The 20898-nt window shown below is 45.0% G+C and overlaps 2 protein-coding genes across 2 annotated transcripts in view; one reads left to right on the top strand and one right to left on the bottom strand.

Annotated features, from left to right (window-relative positions):
* The first annotated feature begins 55 nt into the window (after positions 1-55).
* Positions 56-10635, top strand: Apmap (adipocyte plasma membrane associated protein). Its single transcript, XM_055602618.1, has 6 exons — positions 56-206; positions 4683-4834; positions 6068-6242; positions 6773-6907; positions 7331-7523; positions 9574-10635. The coding sequence occupies exons 2-6, from the start codon at positions 4810-4812 to the stop codon at positions 9781-9783; spliced, it is 738 nt and encodes a 245-aa protein (XP_055458593.1). The 5' UTR covers positions 56-206; positions 4683-4809; the 3' UTR covers positions 9784-10635.
* A 3130-nt stretch (positions 10636-13765) lies between these two features.
* Positions 13766-20898, bottom strand: part of Cst7 (cystatin F) — a 9067-nt gene continuing 1934 nt past the window's right edge. The window contains exons 2-4 of the mRNA XM_055602684.1: positions 16453-16625; positions 14810-14926; positions 13766-14167 (exon numbers count right to left, since the gene is read on the bottom strand). Coding sequence (XP_055458659.1) covers positions 14090-14167; positions 14810-14926; positions 16453-16625 — 368 coding nt within the window. The 3' untranslated portion in view covers positions 13766-14089. The remainder of the gene's footprint in view (positions 14168-14809; positions 14927-16452; positions 16626-20898) is intronic.

Consider the following 20898-nt stretch of genomic DNA (forward strand, 5'->3'; position numbering starts at 1 on the left):
GCGGAGCCTACTGCAGCTCCGGCGCTATGTCATTTCCGCGCGCCAGGGGTCAATTATTGAATTCGCGCTGCTAAATCCCGGCCAAGGCTGTGCAGCCTGTAGCGCGGCTGCAGGATGAGCGAGGCAGACGGGCTGCGGCATCGTCGGCCCCTGCGGCCGCAGGTTGTCACAGATGATGGTCAGGCCCCGGAGGTCAAGGAGGGCAGGTAGGCCGAACATGGGCTGGGATCATCCATCTCGTGGGCGAGAACCCTCTTCATTAACCCCACTTTGACCGAGGAACGGGCTTCGGCCCGACAGGACGCATCTGCGGGGCGAGGCCTCGCGCGCACCCGGGTTGTCCCCCCCTTCCCCATTGCTGAGAGCCTTTGCTATCCCTCCTCGCGACCCAGCCGCTGGAGCCATCGCCCTTTACCTTTCCTTACCCAACTTGTCTGCTGGGTCCTCTGATACTCCTGGGAGAGCCACCTGGTCACCGTCCTGCCTGTGCCTTTCGCGTTCCTTGAAGAGAAGTCAGAAGAGATGAGGGTGAGGGGTCTCCTTCCTGCGAAGATTGCACCCTCTGCCGCCACGCACTGATGTGACATTGTTGGCAACGTTTTTTCTAAGAAATCGGTCTCGCAGGTTTTTTTTTTTGTTTATTTATTTATTTATTTTTCTTCTTCTGGTTAGGGACAGTAGTTACTGACGATTAGTAAATCTCTAAAGTTTTTTTTTTTTTTTTTTTTTTCGGCCCCAGTCTTTCAGAATGTCCTATTAGCTAAAATCTGAAGCATGCCTCTAAAACCGTACTATAAGACATTTAAAACTCACTTTCAACTTTGTGGTGAATTTTACACTGTGAATTTCTAGATCAGCCTCAAAGTTGTGGAATTCACTTAGGTGAGGGAAATATTACTTTGGTCACCAGTAGTGTGGTGAGGGGTGTGGTACATACTGAGAGACAGGTTTTGCTTCTGATGATCAGTTTAGACTAGTGATAATAAGGTAAACACACAAACATGCTTTGGCTTTGGAAATTAGAAAGTGCTAGCATGTGTGTCATGACCTGGGAGTCCAGCCATCCTAGGGTGCCTTGGGGTCTCATTTTCTAGGACTCACCTTGCTAAATATGGGTAGATTAGGACAAATTGCTCGCCCTGCCTGTTGTGGATATTTGGAATTAATTGCTAATGGCTTTAGAATGGATAAGCAAAGAATGGCCAAGCCTGACTGCAGAAACTTAGGAGAACTGGGAAAAGGGATGGGACCTTTGAGCATTCTGAGAGGTGTAGTGTTTTGAAGTCTGGGGCACCTTAGGACCTTTGGTAGATTGCCCTAACATTTAGAACAGTTGCAGTGACAGTACTGATTCCCAGGCAGAAGGTTCTCTATAGGATTTCTTCCTTAATGACTACAAATTAGATCGAAAATTGTCTCTTTCCACCTGATCGTTTCCAGTGCCTTACATTTGTGCTCACACTGTAAAGCTTTTGCCATTTGTTAATCATCTTAATATCTCTTATTTTTAGTGATCTGTAATGGTTGCTTTTAAAGTGAGTTCTTGTCACCCACCTTTCTATACTTACTATTATACCATTCCTGTTTGCCTTTTTCATCAGCAGTTCTCCTGAATTTTTTTTTTTTTATATTGGAGTCATTTCTAGACGTTTGTCTAATTATCTTCTTGATTACCATAAGGGTCTAGGATTGAATGTGAATCAGGAGAGCGTTGTGAAGAAATCTGAAAGTTGGCACCTCAAAGGTAGGACACTTAAGGTCCTGAGTTTGATCTTTAGTGCAGGAAATAAAAAGAAAGAAAGAAAGGAATCTGAAGAAAGTATAAGCAAACAAAAAGTCAGAATAAACTTTAGACTTGCTAAAACCTGCAAGCCTAACACAAAATAAACTGACTTAAACCACAAACACACACACACACACACACACACACACACACACACACACACACACTTAGGATTGATTGCACAGTTGAGTGTGAATTTTGTAGATAACAGCGGGGTTGTAATGTCAAAATCCTAGACATGCCTCAGGCTGGTGTGGTGGAAACCTTAATTCTCAGACTAGAAGAAGGAAAACAGATTTTAATAGTAGAAGGGGCCTTAGCAGTACTTTGGAAAGTTTCTTGACTCGTAGGAAAAGCAGCACTCACTCTGTTTGACTGGCAAGGTCATTGAGGTCTCTGTGAGTGAGATGGTTTGAATGAAGTTACAGACTGTAAAGATGAGATGAAAGTAAATGAAGGCTGGAACTGGCAGCTGGACAGTGACTGAGAAGCGTCTTTCAGAATTCGGCTTGCTGTTAAAGCTTCTGAATGTCTGAATGAGCTACACAGTGGAATTTGGTGGTTGAATCCTCTTACTCAGTGTGGGACACAGATGAGTGGGCCATTTTAACATGCCACTGCCTGTTAGAGTTACTGTTTGACATCAGTTTCCCAAATGCTTCAGGAACTTCATTGAAAGAGTAATCCTTACACTATGAGATTATCCTTTGAGATACCCTTCTGTCTAGGAAGAGAAGGCTTTAGTTTTTAATGTATGTAACTGTTTAGGAGTGAAGGATACACTGAGAATTTAGCAGTGTTTTCAGTAAGTTTCTGAAGTCTCAGTCAGGTCTAATTCCCATTTTCTAATTTAAGATGGAGAATAAGAGAGTTAGGATTATAATGTTTATATCTCAGCCCTGCCTGAGTATATCTTCAAGTGGGTCTTTTAACTTATTTTCTCTGTCATTGCTCAATTAAGACATTTAATATTTAATTTTTACCAGTTGGGCACACACCTTTAATCATAGCACTTGGGAGGTAGAGGCAGGTGAATCTCTTGAGTTCGAGGCCAGCCTGTTCTACAGCATGAGTTCTAGGACAGCCAAAGCTGTATAGAAAAACCCTGTTTCAAAAACAAACAGACAAACAAACAAACAAAAGAGAGACAGAGAGAGAGAAAGAAAAGAAAAAAAGAGAACATTAACATTAATTTTTTACTTTTTTCAGAGGAAAAAATGATTCTAGGAGAAAAGAATGTGCAAAATGAGCAAATTCAAGGTTTAGTCCCTGGTAAAGACGAGACTAGTTGCTCTTTGGCCTTTGTGCTTCCTTGGCATCCAAAGTTGCTTCCACCCCGTGGATTTGGAGCCTACAGATTGCTTTTTTTTTTTTTTTTTTATTCTTGCAGACTTCATAGTTCATTCTTAGATTCTTCGTGTCTTTTTATCTGATTCAAGGCTCTGTGGCACTTGAAGGTTCTGTGGTCTGGTGTTCAAATACAGGGAGAGTTGAAGAATACCCTTCAAATTTGGCTAGTAAAATGGCAGAGGATGATTTTTTTAAGTAGTGCCTTTTGTCTACAAAGTTGTCAAAACAGGTTGCATCACTCTGACTGTGCCCTTTCCCATAGAGACTGTAGGCAATTCCGGGTGTTCAAGTCCCCAAAGGAGCAAGCATTGCTCTAGGTACTTCTTAAGAGGTTTGGACAAACAAGTAGCTTGCTCAGGGTGCACCTGGAAAATAAGTTGTTGATTGTGTGAGGATAGGCTGGGATAGTGACAATAGAGATAAAGCTGTTTGTTCTTGAAGCTAAAGTATACAGATGCACAGTCTGAGGAAAGCCAACATAGAGAAAATATGGAGGGCTAGAAATGGATTGTGAATTCCCAGGATCAGTAGTGAGGTCAAAAGAGTTAACCTTAGGCTAAAATAAGTGTGTGCAGAATAAGGGTTCACGACCAGTTTGCCTCACTTATGTGACAAGCTCTCACCTTCTCAAGTGCTTAGTAGTTATACCTGATTAGTGCCTATGTCATTTTCATCACCATGGGAGATTTTCTGGACAAGTTTTCATAGAACTTGACTAGTTGGGTATGGGGGCACATGCCCTTAATTCCAGCACTCAGGAGGCAGTTGTAGGTGAATCTCTGAGTTGAAGGCCAGTCTGGTCTATAAAAGTGAGTTTCAGGAGAAACAGGGCTACACAGAGAAACCCTGTTTTGAAAAAAACCCCAAAATTTAAAACAAACAACCATCACTACCACCAACAAAAAAACAAAAACTTGACCAGCAAAATTAAAATTACTAGTGGGAGCTGGATAATGAAGTCTGGGAGGAAGTTAGAGAAGATTAATGCACAGTTGTCCAGCTGTGCATCAGGAATTAGTGATGGGGACAGTGGGTTTCCAGGACCACTCTGGACGCATAGACCGGAAGACTCTCCAGGCGTTAAGACTGTTGATATGCTGAGTATGGTGGCCCACGCCTTTACTCCCAGCACTTGGGAGTCAGAGGCAGGTAGATCTCTGTGCATCAGAGGCCAGCCTGGTCTATGTATTTTGACAGCCAGAGTTACATAATAAAGAAATCCTGTCTCAAAGCCCAAACCAAACCAAAACCAAGCAAGCAAACAAGTGACTAATCAGCCAACCAAAAGCTGTGAAGGTTGTTTTGATGGAGGAGGTTCAGTTGGGAGCATCTGGCAGGGGAGGCTTCTAAATTCTTTGATTCTATTAATTGTAAAAGATTAATAGTACTAGGTCCCAGCAAGTCCTGCCAAGGGCCCAGTGATGTCACTCAGTGGTAGAGTGTTGGCCGGATATGTAAGAGGCCAAGACCAAGGCAGGGAGAGGGTGCTTAGATGCTGACAATATGGGATATGTGGGACACCCATTGCATGTCATCTTTGGAATTCCAGCTACTTCTCCAGCTGTAAGCACTGTTGCATTGAGTCCTGGCTGAGCTGACTTGTGGACACAGTGGATCCTTATACCATGGTGTGAAGAGGCAGTGACTCAAGTAGAGTGCCACATACTCTGAACCAGATGACCAAATTAAGAGTTTTAAATTGTAAGTTATGGGGGCTGGAAATGTAGCTCAATGGGACACTGTATGCTTAGCATGTACAAGGCTCTGGGTTCCGTTCCCAGTGCCCTTTGTCCCATGGAAGGAGCACTGTGAAAGGGGAGTTTGTGTGAGTCAGAGACAGATTAGGAGAATTTATTTTGTTAAGAAGGAAAAAATGAAACTGCTTTGGTTAGACTTTTGTGCTTCTACTGGTTAAGGACAACCCACAACCACAGGTTTGTGATTATATAACATGTTCCTCCATTGGTTCAGATAGGTACATGATTGCATAAGGACAGGACTATCCTGGTTGGACTGTATAATGTTTTCTGGGTGCTTTGGGTATGTTTCTCTCTCTGTGCAACTCCTGTTTTTAAACAACCATTTTTCTGCCATTGGTGTTATAACCAGCCCTGCTTTATTGAGTGGATACCTCTCAATTTATTTCTATTGTTGGTAAACCAGCAGGAGTTCCTCAGATTTCTGGCATCCTTCCTCAAAAGGTCCAGCAGTTTATCAAAGCAGATGCTGAGACTCATAACCAAACTTTGGGCAGAGTCCAGGGAATCTTAGGAAAGAAGTGGGAGATAGTAAGACCTGGAGGGGACAGGCGCTCCACAAAGTGTGCAACAGAACCAAAAAATCTAGGCACAGGAGTCTTTTCTTAGACTGATACTTCAACCAAGAACCATTGATGGATATAACCTAGAACCCCTGCTCAGACTGAGCCCATGACAGCTCAGTCTCCAAGTGGGTGCCCTAGTAAGGAGAACAGGTGATCAGTGGCTGGCCCTTTGATCACCTCCCCCTAAGGGGGGAGCAGCCTTGCCAGGCCACAGAGGAAGACAATACAGCCAGTCCTGATGAAATCTGATAGGCTAGAGTCAGGTGGAAGAGGAGGAGGACCTCCCCTATTAGTGGAATTGGAGAGGGGCATGGGAGGAGATGAGGGATGGAGGATGGAATTGGGAGGGAATGCAGGAAGAGGTTACAGTTGGGATACAAAGTGAACAAATAGTAATTTAATAAAAATAAAATAAAAAAGTTTTATGTTAAAAAAACAAAAGCAATAAACAAGATTTATCACCTAACAACTCATAGCTTGGGGATAGAAAAGCTTATTTTAGTTTTTACTCTTGACATCAGTATTGATTAACATTGTGAAATTATCAAGAAACAAGTTCCTAATGTGACAGCAAATCTTTTTGACTTTTTTTGTTTGTTTGTTAACTTCAGGTTCAGTGAAATTGCTGCTGTCCTCTGAGACTCCCATTGAGGGCAAGAAAATGTCCTTTGTGAATGATCTCACTGTCACTCAGGATGGGAGAAAAATTTATTTCACGGATTCTAGCAGCAAGTGGCAGAGGCGGGACTACCTGCTCCTGGTGATGGAGGGCACTGATGATGGGCGGCAAGTGTTTCCTTTCAGGTCTTATCTCAATTAGGGGGTTAGCTGCAGGTGATAGCAGCAGACCTTGTATTTGCAGGAAGCTGTAGTAAGGTCTCAGCACAGTGTGTCTAGGAATAAGACCGTAGTGGCTCTGGAGTCACGTGATGGCTCAGGATGGTCATAAGATGAAGTTTATCTGGCTGGTGGGGTGTGTGTGTGTGTGTGTGTGTGTGTGTGTGTGTGTGTGTGTGTGTGTGTGTGAGATTGATTCTAGACAGAGTGGCAGGCCTAGGTTTCAGGTCATGCCTCCAAAGGCTGGTGTGCTGGCCCTCCCTCATTGTGTTGACCTAGTTTTCTGGTCAGCAAGGGAGATACTGGATCTGCTGTGAACTGGGAGGCCCCTTGCTAGCCAGCCTGGGTCCAGGTCCACACAGATCCCTGACATGAGGTTTTTTTTTTTTTAACTCCGTTGGGAGGCCGATTCACTTTCCCTTTCCCCAAGCCCACAGGAGATCATGGGCTCTTGTGACTTCTGTGTTGTCTTTTCACAGCCTATTGGAGTATGATACTGTGACAAAAGAAGTGAAGGTTTTGCTGGACGAGTTACGGTTCCCTAATGGAGTTCAGCTTTCTCCCGAGGAAGACTTTGTCCTGGTGGCAGAGACAACCATGGCCAGGATACGAAGGTGTGTATGTGGTATGAGCAGAGTTATCAGTTCTTATCCAGAGCTTGCTATGGACTGTGGTAGAAATGAGGTGAACGACAGTCTGAGATGCTTCATGCCTCCTCTCTATGTGATGACGAGAACGTTGAAGTTAGACTGCACTTCCTTCTTAGGTCTCAGTCTTTGTGAGAGTCACAGTCCAGAGTGTGTCATGACTTCATGCCCTTTGCATAGCCTGCAGTCTGTTTCCCTGTAACGTGGCTTTTGGTTTTTCCTGCCTCTGTTGTCCTCAGGATGTCTTTCAGCTCTGCTTGCATTCACGACAGACACATGTTTAGTATTTTCCATACATATTTGAACTAAGACAAAGTTTTGTGCTTGGCTAAGGATTTTTTCTTAAATTTTGTTTTCTACTTCTCATTTCCTACTTGGGCATGTTTTCAGAGTCTATGTGTCTGGCCTGATGAAAGGAGGGGCAGATATATTCGTGGAGAACATGCCTGGATTTCCTGACAATATCCGGCCCAGCAGCTCCGGCGGGTACTGGGTTGCTGCTTCGACCATTCGTGCTAATCCTGGGTTTTCCATGTTGGATTTCTTATCTGAGAAGCCCTTTATTAAAAGAATGATTTTTAAGGTAATTATGAAAACTAATTCCAAAGAGCAAGATGGAAATTAATCTCCTGGTCTGTTTCCATTGGCCTAAATAGCTCTCAAACTTCCAGTTATAGTTAGAATATTTGGTACCTGTCATTCCTGCTTTTAAGCACATTTGTGTGTTCATGCTCAGGTGTGTGCATGTGTGTAAAGGATAGATGCCAGCCATAGTGGTGAGTTCTCTGGAGCCAAATACCATGTTTTGTGAGACAGGGTCTCTTCTCTGTGGTTCATTAGGTAGGCAGGGGTGGCAGCCTTTGGGTGTCAGGGATCTGCCTGTTTCCATGTCCCCAGCACTAGGCGTGTGCTGCCACTTTTGGCTTTTTACCTGGGTGCTTGCATGGTAAGTACTTTACTGACAAAGGGTAGCATTATAAACTGATTTTATTCTTTAGTCTAAAGTAGAAATTGAAACATTTGAGCCCCCATCCTCTGTTCCTCTTGTTTTCCTTGCTCCTGAGTGTTTTTGTCATTTTGCTTTCCTGACTTCAGAAGCCATCCCCTACCAGTTAGTCCTGCTGCTGTCTGTCTGCAGTGCTATTTCAGCCTGCTTTTGTGCTCCTACATACCCAATGAGTCTCATGACTTTCTTTGGCTTCCCGGATCTTATGGGCCTCCCTCCCCTCTCCAGGAGGAAATGTTTCAATTCTAAAGAAATGGCTGCACAACACCCATATTGCGTTTTTTTGTGCTCTGATGTTGGCCATTTCTCTGCGGAGTGCTTGGGCTTCTGGTTGCTAAGTGTTCATCCTTTTGGTCAGCACTGTTCATAGGTTCCTCAGGGGCAAAGCTAAGAAATGCAAGCACATGCTTACAACTATATTTATTTATTATACGTATTTAAATTAAAAAGCCATAGTTAGCTTATGCAGATTACCTCTAGTGTAACTTGAACCCTGTGGGCTTTATTTTAGTTTTCTTAGTTCCCTTCATCTTGTACCTTCCTTGTCTAACAGTGAGACGCCTGGATCCCCTTATCCTGCATCTATATTCTTTCTCTTCCTTCCCTCTTTCCTTCCTTCCTTCCTTCTTTCCTTCCTTCCTTCTTTCCTTCCTTCCTTCCTTCCTTCCTTCCTTCCTTCCTTCCTTCCTTCCTTCCTCCCTTCCTCCCTTCCTCCCTTCCTTCCCTTCCTCCCTTCCTCCCTTCCTCCCTTCCTCCCTTCCTCCCTCCCTCCCCTTTTTATTGAGACAGGATTTTACTGATTGCCTAGATTTGACTAGAATTCACTTTCTACCAGGCTTTGCCTCTCAAGTGCTGGTATTACAGGTGTGTGTCACCACACATAGAAATGTTCCTCCATATATAACCAGGCTAGAGCCACTGCCCCAATATGAGGAATCTTTGGTCTGCTTCTAAACTCTACACAGGGTTGCTCCTTTCCAGTGTCTTTTTTTCATTGCCACGAATTCTGTCTCTTCGTGGGATACCTCTGCTTAAATTCTTTATGAGCCTCACAGGGCTACAGCTCTTTGTAGCTGTGCCCAGAGGTGCCCAGCACAGTATTCTTTGCAAGGGCATGCCCACAGGGACTGCAGACCAAGCTTCAAGGAAGATGGCAAAATGGGCTTGTTTAGAGATGATAGCAATAGGATGGACTTGCTGATTTAACCTTACTAGTCCCTTTGTGAGTGTGAAAGGCTTTTTAAACTCCATTAAATGGCTTTACACTCTTGCACTCTTTGGGTATTTTAAACCCAATTAGAGCACTTGTGGCTTACTTTGGTTAAGTTGTATTAGTTTTGACCCAGTGTTCTATTGGGCAAAGATGGTGCTCAGCTTGACATTGGTGCCATGATCTTTTGGAATGTGTCTTGCATTTTTCTTTGATTAGCTAAGACATTGCTAATCCCTGTGCAGGCTTGGCCTTCTTGGACTGATCTGCATTGGAATGGGAAGCATGATTCTGCTCTTGCCCTATGGCACCTCCCTGCTCCCAGGAGGCTGTCCAACTCTTAGATGGTGTTAAGTTATGTGATCAGTTTGCTTGTAGTCAGAAGGTAAGCTCTCCTCCCTGATACTTCCCTTCCAGCTGTTCAGTCAGGAGACAGTGATGAAGTTTGTGCCGCGGTACAGCCTGGTCCTGGAAGTCAGTGACAGTGGTGCCTTCCGGAGAAGCCTTCACGATCCTGATGGACTGGTGGTCACCTATGTGAGTGAGGCACATGAACATGATGGACACCTGTACCTGGGCTCCTTCAGATCTCCCTTCATCTGCAGACTCAGCCTCCAGTCTATTTAGCCAGTCCAGCAGCTGCCCCCACTGCATGCTGGGAGTCATCACACTCAGCCACCATAGGTCTGGAAGGAGCCATGGACATAGCTCTGTCCTTGTGTTCCTGTTAGTTCTTGGAAATGTGGGAGTAGCTGCTACAACCTGGAGAAGGTATGGGCCCAAGAGGTGCCTCTCACCTGGACTTGATGTTACTTATACTGTGTCTGCTGTAGGGAAGACAATTCACGGAAAGCCATTTTCTGTTAAAAATTATGCTAAATACAAGAATTCTCTAGGAGTTGGAAAATTTCATACACTTGTCACAGGGCTCAGGGTTTGATATTAGAGCAGGAGATTAGCTGTAGATTAGCTGTGCAGGGACATTTCTGTTGCCGTTGGCTCTGACTGCCACCTTCAATGTCTTCATTCTAAAGTGGGGTCATGCTATTGGGGGTGGGGTAGAAGTGCCATTGTAGGTGTGTTGAGGCTGCTGAAACTTGTTCTCAGTGGCCATGTGAGATACGTGAGAATACCTGGACTCCTAGTATTCTTCCATAGCAAAGGAGTGCCCTCCTACCCTCTACAAACCTCTCTTCATGCCAGAGGGTTTCATTTCAGTGGCCAAGAGGATTTCACTGGGCTTCTTTCTGTGACTACCTCCTCCACTGGAATTGGGTGACCCAGTGAGTCTGTACCTGCACAGGGGTGCTTTAGAAATGTCCTCTTTATGGCTTGATTCCTTACCTTTAGACCTCCAGATGTAAGTAACAACCTGTTGATGTAATGTGTGCTAATGTAATAAGCTCAGAGTTGCTGATTTCTTGGCAAGTATGTTTATACACTGGTCTAATTTTGATAATAAAAATAGTATTAAGCATACTTTTCTAGTGGTTGCTCCTTTTGATGAAATGGCCCGGGAATTTCTTCTGTACTTTAATTATTGTATTTGTCTGTTTTAATTACTTAACAGTGTCAGTATGAAAACCCTTTTGCTAAGTGTATTGTTTTAGGGCAAAACAGCCATCCAGTTTGCTTAGAAGTGAAGCTAGGGGACTTGTCAGGGCACCCAGGGTCCTCAAGTGCCATCGCCCCATTTTGATTCATCCCAGGTACGTTTTGTTGGCCTTTTCTGCTGTTTGTATCTTCTGCTGTTTGCATCTGTTTCTTTTCTCCGTGGGTGTGAGAATGCTGAAAAGATTGTGTCTCTGGAAGTGTTTGAAATAACTTGACAGAAACAGCAGTTTGAATATAATGATGCAAAATGGAGTCAATAGCTGAGGTGAATGAGAATCATTGGCTGGTTGCCCCCTCCCTCCCCACACTACTCATGTTCAGCTAGAGAAGTGGCTGGAGTTTGGGTTGTCTTTCCTAATCTTGCGTTACCTTCTTTGGACTGGCTTTGTAGAAAAAAAGCAACAGTAGATTCGTGGTAAGATGGGCTTCAGACCAGTGAATGCAACCGTGTTTCATCAGCTAAACAACTGTCAATACTGTTTATGGAACATTATAGGAAAGAAAGTGAATATACCTTTTTTTGTTTGTTTTGTTTTTTGAGACATAGTTTCTCTGTGTAACCTTGGATGGCTTTTGTGAACTTTATTTGTGGACCAGGCTGGCCTCAAAGTCACAGAGTTCTGCCTGTTTCTGCCTCCCAAGTGCTTGGATTGAAGGTTTGTGCTAGCATGTACAGCTGTAAATACTTTGAGTAGCAGTGATATGCCCCATCCATCAGCTATGCGTGAATAGCTGGGCAATTACAAATGTGCCTGTAAGAAGCATGCATTTCCTGGGCCTATAAATTGACTCTCAGTTTTTGTTTGGTTGGTTGGTTTTTTAGCAAAGGACTTTTGATTTTGACTGAGTTGTTTCTTTCAACTCCCAAGTGTCATTTCCTGTGTTTATTTGGTAATTTGGCATAGTGAGGTGCTAAAGGGGGTTGTCTTAAATATATGGCATGCTTTTCTTGTAAACATATAGGAAATGTTCTCTAATGAGTTATTAATCTGCTTACATGATTAATCAAGTAATTAATAATTTGCCTCAATACTGTTTCAAAACTATTAAGAGTCAATTTTTGCTTGACAGTATAATGAAGTGCCTTTTGAGATTTTTATGGACAACATCCTTATAAGTGGTTATATATGATTTTGAAAGTTTTCCACATTTACTGTCTTACCTGTTTGTTTGTTTTGAGACATGGCCCTGCTACATTGTACAGGTTGGTCTCTGATTCCTGTGCTAAAGCCATTCTTGTACTTCAGCTCCTGGGTAGCTGGAACTATGTGTACTGTGCCCAGGTTGTATCTGCGGACTTAGTGATGCAGAGATGGATGGTCTTGTGTGAATAGTGGCTTCTTAGTGTCACAGCCGGTACACGACTGAGCCAGTCTCTGTTAGAATGATTGAGAAATGTTCTGTAAGGCTGGACAGGAGGCAAGCGTCCTTCTCAAGGCTGTTGAGACAGTGGCTGCTGCAGTTTGCAGGTAACAGGCTTGGGCCGTGACCTTGGGGGCACAGCAGAGTCTTCAGATACTTTAGAGGGTATCCGATGGCCTGGGCAACAGTGGTGTGAGGAGTTCCCATGGGCAGTGGTGGGAGCGATGTTTTATGGAACAGTAACTGTAGCCAGCTGGAAGGGTTGCTAAGCTGAACAGATATTTGCAGCAGGTAGTAATGGAGCTAGTATAATGTGTCTGGTGAGGAATATGTGGCAGTATGGATGGAGAAGGCTCTAGAACATCAGAGTTGAGCTCTGTCAGGATTCTGGATGGCTAAGGGGAGGCAGGAGGGGCAGACCTGGATGTTCTCTCATTGATACGTTGATACTCATTTGATCTCTCATTGACAGGGAAACAGGGCATGGCACCCTTCACATACTGCCTTATCATGGACATCACACAGTTGCCTTCCTAGGGCTCTAGCTATGTGTCTGTGACTCTGGTTGGTTGTATGTGTGCTCAAGGGCCTTTCTCAAGAATTGGCTTTAGTTGCTTCACAGATTGCCAAGTACAGTCAGTGTCTTGTGGCATTGCTGCTGTCACTGCCCCTGAATTAAATTAGACTGGAGGGAGTCAGGAGAAAAATTAAAGGGAATTTGAAGGATGCCAAGGCAGACCCCTGTGCTGTCCTGTAGTGAGGGTTAGTTAAAGCAGTTACATTGCTGTGCACATGCACATTTGCTTTCCTACTTGTTTTCAAGTCTGTATTGCTTCCAGGTGCCCACAGCTTTCTCCTTTGCAGTCATAATTTGAGGAGAGACCAGAGAAGAAGTCCAGTGAGTGAGTGGTCCCTCTGTCCACCTTGGGGCTTCTTGGTACTCAGCTATGGTTCCCTCAGAATGAAGACTCTGAGACCCAGCTGCCCTGGGTCTACCCTCTGGCTTTACCCTCTGCTCTGCCCTGTGTATCTTCCAGATCAAGTTCCATTGCTGTCTTTCTCAAGTTTCCAGTGCCCTGCAGCCCTCGGTTGCACCTTCGTTATTCCAGGGCCCTACACAGCCTGTCTATCCTCACCCCAGCCCCTTCATACAGGCTTCATCTGTCTGTGCTCTTATCTCACAGTGGGTGGTTTTGAGGGGTATGGCCCCATCATTTACCCTACCTGTACTGAGCCTGCTCCCCGTGTGTTGGGCACTCCCAAACAATTATCCTTCATGGCAGTAGAGACCTTGGGTGCAAGCACTGTCCCTTCAGAATTGCTTCCAGAGTTCTCTCTTTTCCGTGGGTGTTGCTAACCCTGTTGATGCCAAGGTCTGGACCAGTTGCTTAGGTCTTCAGCACACTCACGCTTATAGCTTATCACTACATGAAGCATCCTGAGGTTTTATGGAAACAAACTAAATTCACCAGGCCACCCACTTTCCTGGCTTCCAGTAGAGGGTGACACACACAGTATTGCTTTTAGATGATCAGCTTTTTACATAGGATAAGCCATTCTCATCAACATTGTTCTCAACAGATGTTAAAAGTAGACAAGAAATTCAGTCAGGTATCAAGAAGCTTCCCACATTACCACCTTGTTTACTGTATCTGCTTTGCTCTACCCATGCTCTAGTAATGCCATCAAAGGATTCTCTCTCAATGCCCACATCTTGAGTCTAGGTGTGCAGCACCAGAATTAATTTTAGAAGAAAGTGTGAATACAGTTAACCTGGCCGGGAAGGCACTATCATTTTCCCATCCCAGCCACCTTATGACCCACTGGCGCTGCTGTCTGCTCATTTTTAAGAGAGCCCTGGGGATCTGAGATGGCCAGGCTGGGGTGAAAAGAAAAGAATGGGGAGCACATGAATGTATTATTTATCACAGCCGCGGTCTTACTGACGGAGCAGAAGTCAGTGGCAACGGAGAACAGGCACCTCAAAACTGTGGAGCCAGGGGATGACCCAGACTTCAGAGTAGCAGTATAGAATCTGAAACGAAAAAGGGCCCACCTTAGAACCCCAGCTACTGCAGAGACCCTGCCACCCAGGGCAGTTCTTTTAGTATCCCTTGTGCATGCCAGGCAACTGGGGGCTGTGTGTGAATGTGTTTACATGTGCTGAGGCAGTCTTCCCTTACCTACCTCCAGCTTTTATTTTGAAAATCCTCAAACCTACTGAAAGTTGGAATGATCCAAGAGTATATACTTCTCACTTATAATTATGACATGTTAAAGTTTCCCACATAGCTTTTGTTCTCTGTAGAGAGATCATATATAGAAATACAGCACATGTCATATTTTATAGCATGTTTTATATATGTAGGTGTTGTATATGATTTCTGAATCATTTGAAAACTTTTCCTGCTGTAATCTCTCTATCCCAAATGCAGAGTATTATCTGCAGAGAGGCCTCAGGAACTGAAAGTCAGGTGGTATAAGTCATGTGAGGTGCGGGAGGATACTCTTTTAACCCTGTGCCCCATGAGAGAGTGCCTGCCTTTGAGATGTCATGTTTCATGGTTGGGAGGAACATCCCCTTGGGTATGAGGTGTGGAAGTGAAGAGACTGCAGTCCTGAACGGTGAGCTGGGTGATGAGAGCCAGGACTCAGTAGACAGGCTCTTCTGCCTTACCCGCTTCAAGGCAGGGTTGGTTTGGAAGTCACAGTTGTCCAGGTGGGGGTGCTTGGTCTTCCTGCATGTAGTTCTGCCAATTTCCACCTCCAGCATATATTTCAGGCCTTTCACGACCTGAAAAAACCAAAGGTCCAAGAACTAGATTACTTTTTATAGGATGCAAAGGGAGTCACTGTCTCCCCAGCTGCTGAGGCATGCCTTAAAGCAGCAGGCAAGGAGACTGTTGAGAAGCTGGGCACTGGGGAGGCAAGCTGCAGATGAGCAGGCCCAGATTTCAGCTATTCTTCATTCTTGCCTGCTGGCAGTGCCTCATGGCTCCTTTAAGGCAGCTGTTTTCCGCCCAGAGCTTTGCATTCTGGAGAAATATCAGGGTGGGGTTGCCACAGCCATATGTAAAGATCTGCCATGTTTCTCTTATCTGTCATATCCTTTCAACGTACCCAACAGCCCCCATTAACCCTCAGTGGTGTTTAAATGGATGCTAATTAAGCTTGCTGACTTTCGTATTGCTTGTTGGCATACATGGTACCTGTTGGCTTCTCCACTCTTATGGGAACTGATTTTTATTTTTATTTTTTTGAGTTTCAAAATAGCCCTTCGTTACTTGCACACAGCCATGACTTAGTTCTTTTTCCTTCTTTGTGGTTTCTTTATAGTTGGGAAGTTCCTCAACTTTTAGTCCCAGTCTTAACCAAATAGCATGTGAAGTAGTCTCCAACATCACAGGAGTATGGAGGGATAATGCTCATCCCCCTCGTGGGGACATTGGGTACTTAGGCCCAGGGATCTGATTGTCTGTGGCTGGTCCTAGAGTGCTCATAGTGCCACACATCAGAGTGTACCTAAAGGATTTTTTCTAAAAAAGAACATTATACTCTTAAAGAGTTTATAGTTACCAAAGGAAGACTACAGAAGCCACCCTGGCCCTGTGGCCCAGAACAAACACGAATGCTGTAAAGTCATCATCCTCAGAGCTAGGCCTTTCTATAGCCCTTTCCCTGCACATACTACACATCTTCTGAAGTCAGGTTTACATGCCAGTAGAGTGCTATGTACAGCAAATGAAGTGGCCAGGTCTTTTCCTCCTGCCATGTTAACATGTTCTTGGAACACAAGGGTGTCTTGTGCCCTCTAGGGTGCCCCAGGAAGGAAAGTTCTGAGTGGATGTAATCAATCACCAAGAAGTCTGGCTTTGAATGGTGATACTTGAGTAGGCTGGAGGAAAAGTAGGTCTGTAGGTCTGAGAAGGAAGTAGGCCCAGATCTAGGAGGAAAATGAATGGATCCAGTGGAAAATAGTACAGTGGCTTTGTGGACTATGGCTGAGGGATAATGACAGCAGATGACCCAGACCCTGGACCCTGTCAGGAAAACTCTGATTGGTACTGATGTGCTCTCTGCTCAGGCTGTCAGCCCCAGCACACCACTCTAGGACCCTGCCATTCCTTACTGCCACTGATGGGCTTTGGTAGTTTTATTAAGAAAAAGTCGCAGGCTATCACGCTCAGCTCTGGGTGACACCGTCTGGCTCCGGCACAACTCCTCCTCCTCTAGTGTTGTAGGTAGTGGGTTGTGAGGCTCAGCCTCTCCGTGCTTCCCTGCTCTGTCCTGAGGTGTCCGCCATTGGTCTTAGCTCCGTACCTGTACCAGGGCTTTGCTGACGCGGGACTCCTTGAACAAGAAGATGTCATTTGTGCAGTTGTTGAACTTTTCCACGCTGTGCCTGGCTGCCTTAAGTACTCCGGGGTTATTGGTCTTTATTGTTTTGGGGAATCCTGGCTTCACACTGGAGTTCAGATCTTTGGAACAAAAATCTGAAGAAACAAAAGAACCAGACAAAAACATTGTTGTCAGTGGAGTACTGGATCATTGGGCCATGTCTCATGTCCTGGTGATACCCAGTTCTCTGAGTTATGTGGTCCTCGTCCCTCCCTACCTTCACCTGTGTGCTTACCACATGTTTACTTCGTCGCCTGAGTATTATGCATCCTCATTATGCTCTTTACTTGGAGTTGATAACAGATGTCATGGGTTGTTCAATGTATAGTTCCTGTTCCCTAGTATCTGCCTACATGGCCTTTTTCAGAACCCAGGATTATTCTCAACATGGGGCCCCAGGCAGCAGAACTCCAGACAAGAAATGTGTTAGAATTTTCCCAGACTGGTCTTTGAGGCTGGCTGTTTTCCCCCTAGTGTCCCTTCTGCACTCTTGCACCTTGTCAGAACAGCCTGAGTCCATGTCTGCTCAGGTATGCCTTCAACACAGCCTGTGACTTCACCACCTCTTGTGAACTGGCTCTCGAGGTACTGGTGTACAGATCTTCTCCCTCCTCTTGAGTGAATATTAGCCCTTGAGTTTTGGGTCCAGAGCCTGATTTGCTGTGGGTTTAAGAGGGTGATCAGATGGTTTCTACCTAGACCTGTTTTTCTGTACCAATGAGTCCATATTTGCATGTAAAAAATGGAGCAACAGAATGAGGTGCATGGGGCTAACTGATCCTGAAGACCCACCTCACTAGAGATCCTGATCCAGGCACTCCCTTGCTCAGCTCATTCATTCGACCAGTTCCTAGTATCCCAGAGGCCAGGGTGTAGAGGGAGTTTTTGTTTCTTTAAAAACTCAGTTATGTTGTGTAAACATGTTTTCAGTTTTGTTTTAATCCCAGGTGTGGGATATGGGGCTGCTTTAGATTGTCTACAGCAGCAGACTATTTGCCTTGTTCCAGCTCTGACAGGGCCGTTATCTTCACCAGTTGTAGATAGTTTAATTCTGAGGACTCTGGAGAAAGAATAAATGCCAGAGCCCAGAGAGGGATGGGGTTACTCTAAGGAAGAGAGCTGCTGCTCTCCCTGCTGCTTCTCGTTTCTGTCGCTGTGATTTGACAAGAAGTTGGAGAGATCCTGACTAGGCTGATTGGACTTACCCCAAGGAACCCAAAAACCCTAATCGGCAAGAAATAGCCTATGCTCCCTTTCCCCACTTCTTTTTCTCCTGCCTCGTGTTGGGGTGTTGGAAGGAACTGGGGTGGATTAGGGAGTTAAAGATATGAGAACCCTCAAAACAAGATTAATACACGCCAACATCAGGGTGGCTGAAGTGAGGAGGGAAGGGCTTGGCCAGGTGTATGCATTTGGCCACTTGGCTTCAGAGTCTGGACATGATTATTAGGAAAAGATAGGAATCTGAACCAGTTGGCTCCCTACAGTAGAAAGTGGCTTGTAGTTCTTAAAGTCTTGAATTTGGGTTTCTCTTACTTTTCACTTTTTCTTCAATGGTCAGGGATGAGTTGCATACGAAAAAAGAAAAGTGCTGGTGAGATGGCTCAGGGTGCAGAGGTGCTTGCTGCTGAGCCTGTAGTCCTAAGTTTGATCTTGGTGGAAGGAGAGAACCAACTCTCAAGCTGTTCTCTGACCTCAAGTTGTCCACATGTACCCACACACATAAGTAAGTATAGTATAAATTAAAATGCATTGAAAATGAAAAGCTCAAGGCTAATGGGAGATGGATAACATGGCTTTAGATGCTAAACTTACCTTTTTAAGACATTGCTGAGATATTAGCATGCTGTTGACTATCTAGACTGGACACCAAGATGCAGGTGCTGGCTGGTGTGGCTGGGTTGGTATTTCAACTGTAGAGCCCAAGTTTCCTTTGGGGACAAGGTGCTCTCCCTATCCCAGTAACTGAGTAAGTGGTCATGGAGGCCCAGTTTAAGTAGAGGGAGAAATAGATTTTACCTTGAATTGGGGGTTAGGAACTAATACTGTAGGTAGATGATACCTCAGAACCAGAAGGCAGGAAGGTTGGGTCCCACTGGAAGCCTTCTGTGAGAGCTTGTGGGGAAGACTTTAGGAACTGGGGCCAGGGAAAGAGTCAAGCTTTATATTAAATGTCATCTTTAAGGCAGACATGTCCACATGGCCGCTAGAATCGTGATACTCAGGGTTGGGTGGTCAGGCCTGTTGACACATCTCCTGGACAGCGTTCTAGTACAGAAACCTGTAATACCAGTGATGAGATGTGGAGGTAGCTCAGGTCCGCAGGGAGGCCCTTCCTGGATGGCAGTGATCTGTCAGAGAGCCTCAAGTGAAGGCTATTTCCATTGCTTATTAGAGCCTGAATGACGGGAGCCAGGACAGCAGGGCAAGCATCGCCTGTAGCCCACTACTGATCTTCTCATGTCATTCAAGGGGAGAATGGAATGGTAGTGAAGCCGTGGTCATTGGGACACATGACTTTGGGCATCCCATATTCTCTTAGTAAAGGGAGGCCAGCAGTGCCGGACCAAGCAGGGCATTAGGCTCTCAAGCTAGAGACACCAGATCCAGATCCAGATTATAGTTGCTTCCAGGCTGCCTAGGCATGGGCCCCTGTTGGTAAAATGGTCTTGTAGAATGTATACAATTTATCCTGTTCATTCAAATGCTGATTTCTCTACCCCACTATCTGGTTTCAATCTGGACATTGCATTGTGATGTTTATTCTAAGCATCACCTGTCTCAAGTTTGTGTAAACATGCCACCATTTGTTCTCTGTATTTTCAAAACAACCAGCCAATGCTGTGCAATAGAGAGAATAGGGTGGGACATCCTGGTCTGGAGAGGAGGAGAGAGAAGTGAGTGGGAAGAGGGGGAGAGCAGAGATCGAGATCGCAGGAGAGGACTTGGAACCAGGAGGAGAGATGAACCGTACCTAAGATATGACTAAAAGCAAGTGTAATGTTGGAAATTCTGAATGGGAGGAGGCTATGTAGATTTAGGATGGAGTAACTATTGCCCAGAATTGTGCTCTAGGTTAATTAAATAAATTCTAGTCTCTGTGTGGTGATTTGGGTATACAGCTGGTTTAGGAATAACCACAGTTTAACTAAAAGATAAATCAGTATTAAACTTTAACCTTTAACAACAGGCCCCTAAGCCTTTTATCCTAAGAAAGTAGCATGCTGTTAGTGGTTTTGTCCTGTAGGGTTGGGACCTGGTCTGGTGTGTAGATCATTTATAGCTGGTTTCTGCCCAGTGTCCTCTGGACTGTTCCAGTATGCGCTCCAGCCCTTTATGGTGTTCCCACAGAAGCAAGAGGAATTCTGAGAACAGGAATAGTAATGGGGCAAATGCCAGGCTCTGCTCAGCTTCATGGGAGTCACCTGTACTCTGTAACTCCTAGAGTCCCTCACCTCTACCAGAAAAATCTCTTAAGCCATTGTCTTTGCCATGAGTTCTATAGATTGTACTTAAGCTTTGAGGTCTTGAGTTGTAAGGTTGGAGTGGGCTTCTTTGAGACAGTTTTATCTCGTCATATGCATGGATGCTGATACTTCCTAGGATTAACTCTGTCTTTACCAGCTGAGACACACCCAGTGTTAGAATCTCAATTGATCTTCTCATCAGCTGTGCTGGCTTTGGCAACCTTTTTGAGCCTCCATGTCCCATCTGTAAAAGGGGATGATGATGTTACTGACCTCTTATGGTAATAATAAATGAGCCAGTTTGCATGGAGCAGTAGTGTCAGTATTACCCAGTACCATATCAGGTACAATATGACCACAGGAAGGCTCTCCGAGGACAAATGTCTTCATTGGAAGTCTTTGCACACAGGCTAGGCCAGTGGTCCACTCAGGCCCAGGCCCATCCTGCACCAGCTTCTAGAGCCTTCTGTGGGAATTATTATACCCAGGCCTACTTATTCTCCTAGCTCTTGCTGTGGGAAGCAGGTGGCTTCATGGCTAAAGGTTTCTTGCCTAAACCTCCTCTGCAAGTCCTACTGGAAAGGAGCCAGCAGGGGATGAAGCAAAGGGTGAATGGCAGCAGAGGACCTTTGTGGAAGAGGTGACACATTAAGAAAGAAGGCTTCCCATTCTCACCTGCAGCAAAGAAGCAGAGACAGTGTGGCAATTTTCTAAATTCTGAAGACTATGGAGTTACTGCCCTGCATGTGGGTATGGGCAATTTAACTCCTAGGCACAGAGTGAAGCCATATCCTTAGATCAGACACATTCAGTATCACAACAGGTTCCAGAATCCCATAGGAAGTAGGGAAGGTGGTGTGTGTGTGTGTGTGTGTGTGTGTGTGTGTGTGTGTGTGTGTGT

The sequence above is a fragment of the Psammomys obesus genome, unplaced genomic scaffold (genome assembly GCF_907164565.1).
Source record: "Psammomys obesus unplaced genomic scaffold, mPsaObe1.curated_primary_1811, whole genome shotgun sequence".
In the NCBI taxonomy this organism is placed as follows: Eukaryota; Metazoa; Chordata; class Mammalia; order Rodentia; family Muridae; genus Psammomys; species Psammomys obesus.

Bases quoted from the DNA above. Each gene is read 5' to 3' on its own strand.
- Apmap (XM_055602618.1), top strand. From the start codon at position 4,810: ATGACCAAATTAAGAGTTTTAAATT. The intron at 6,908-7,330 runs GTGTGTATGTGG...GCATGTTTTCAG, and splicing joins ACCATGGCCAGGATACGAAG to AGTCTATGTGTCTGGCCTGA. The intron at 7,524-9,573 runs GTAATTATGAAA...CTTCCCTTCCAG, and splicing joins TTAAAAGAATGATTTTTAAG to CTGTTCAGTCAGGAGACAGT.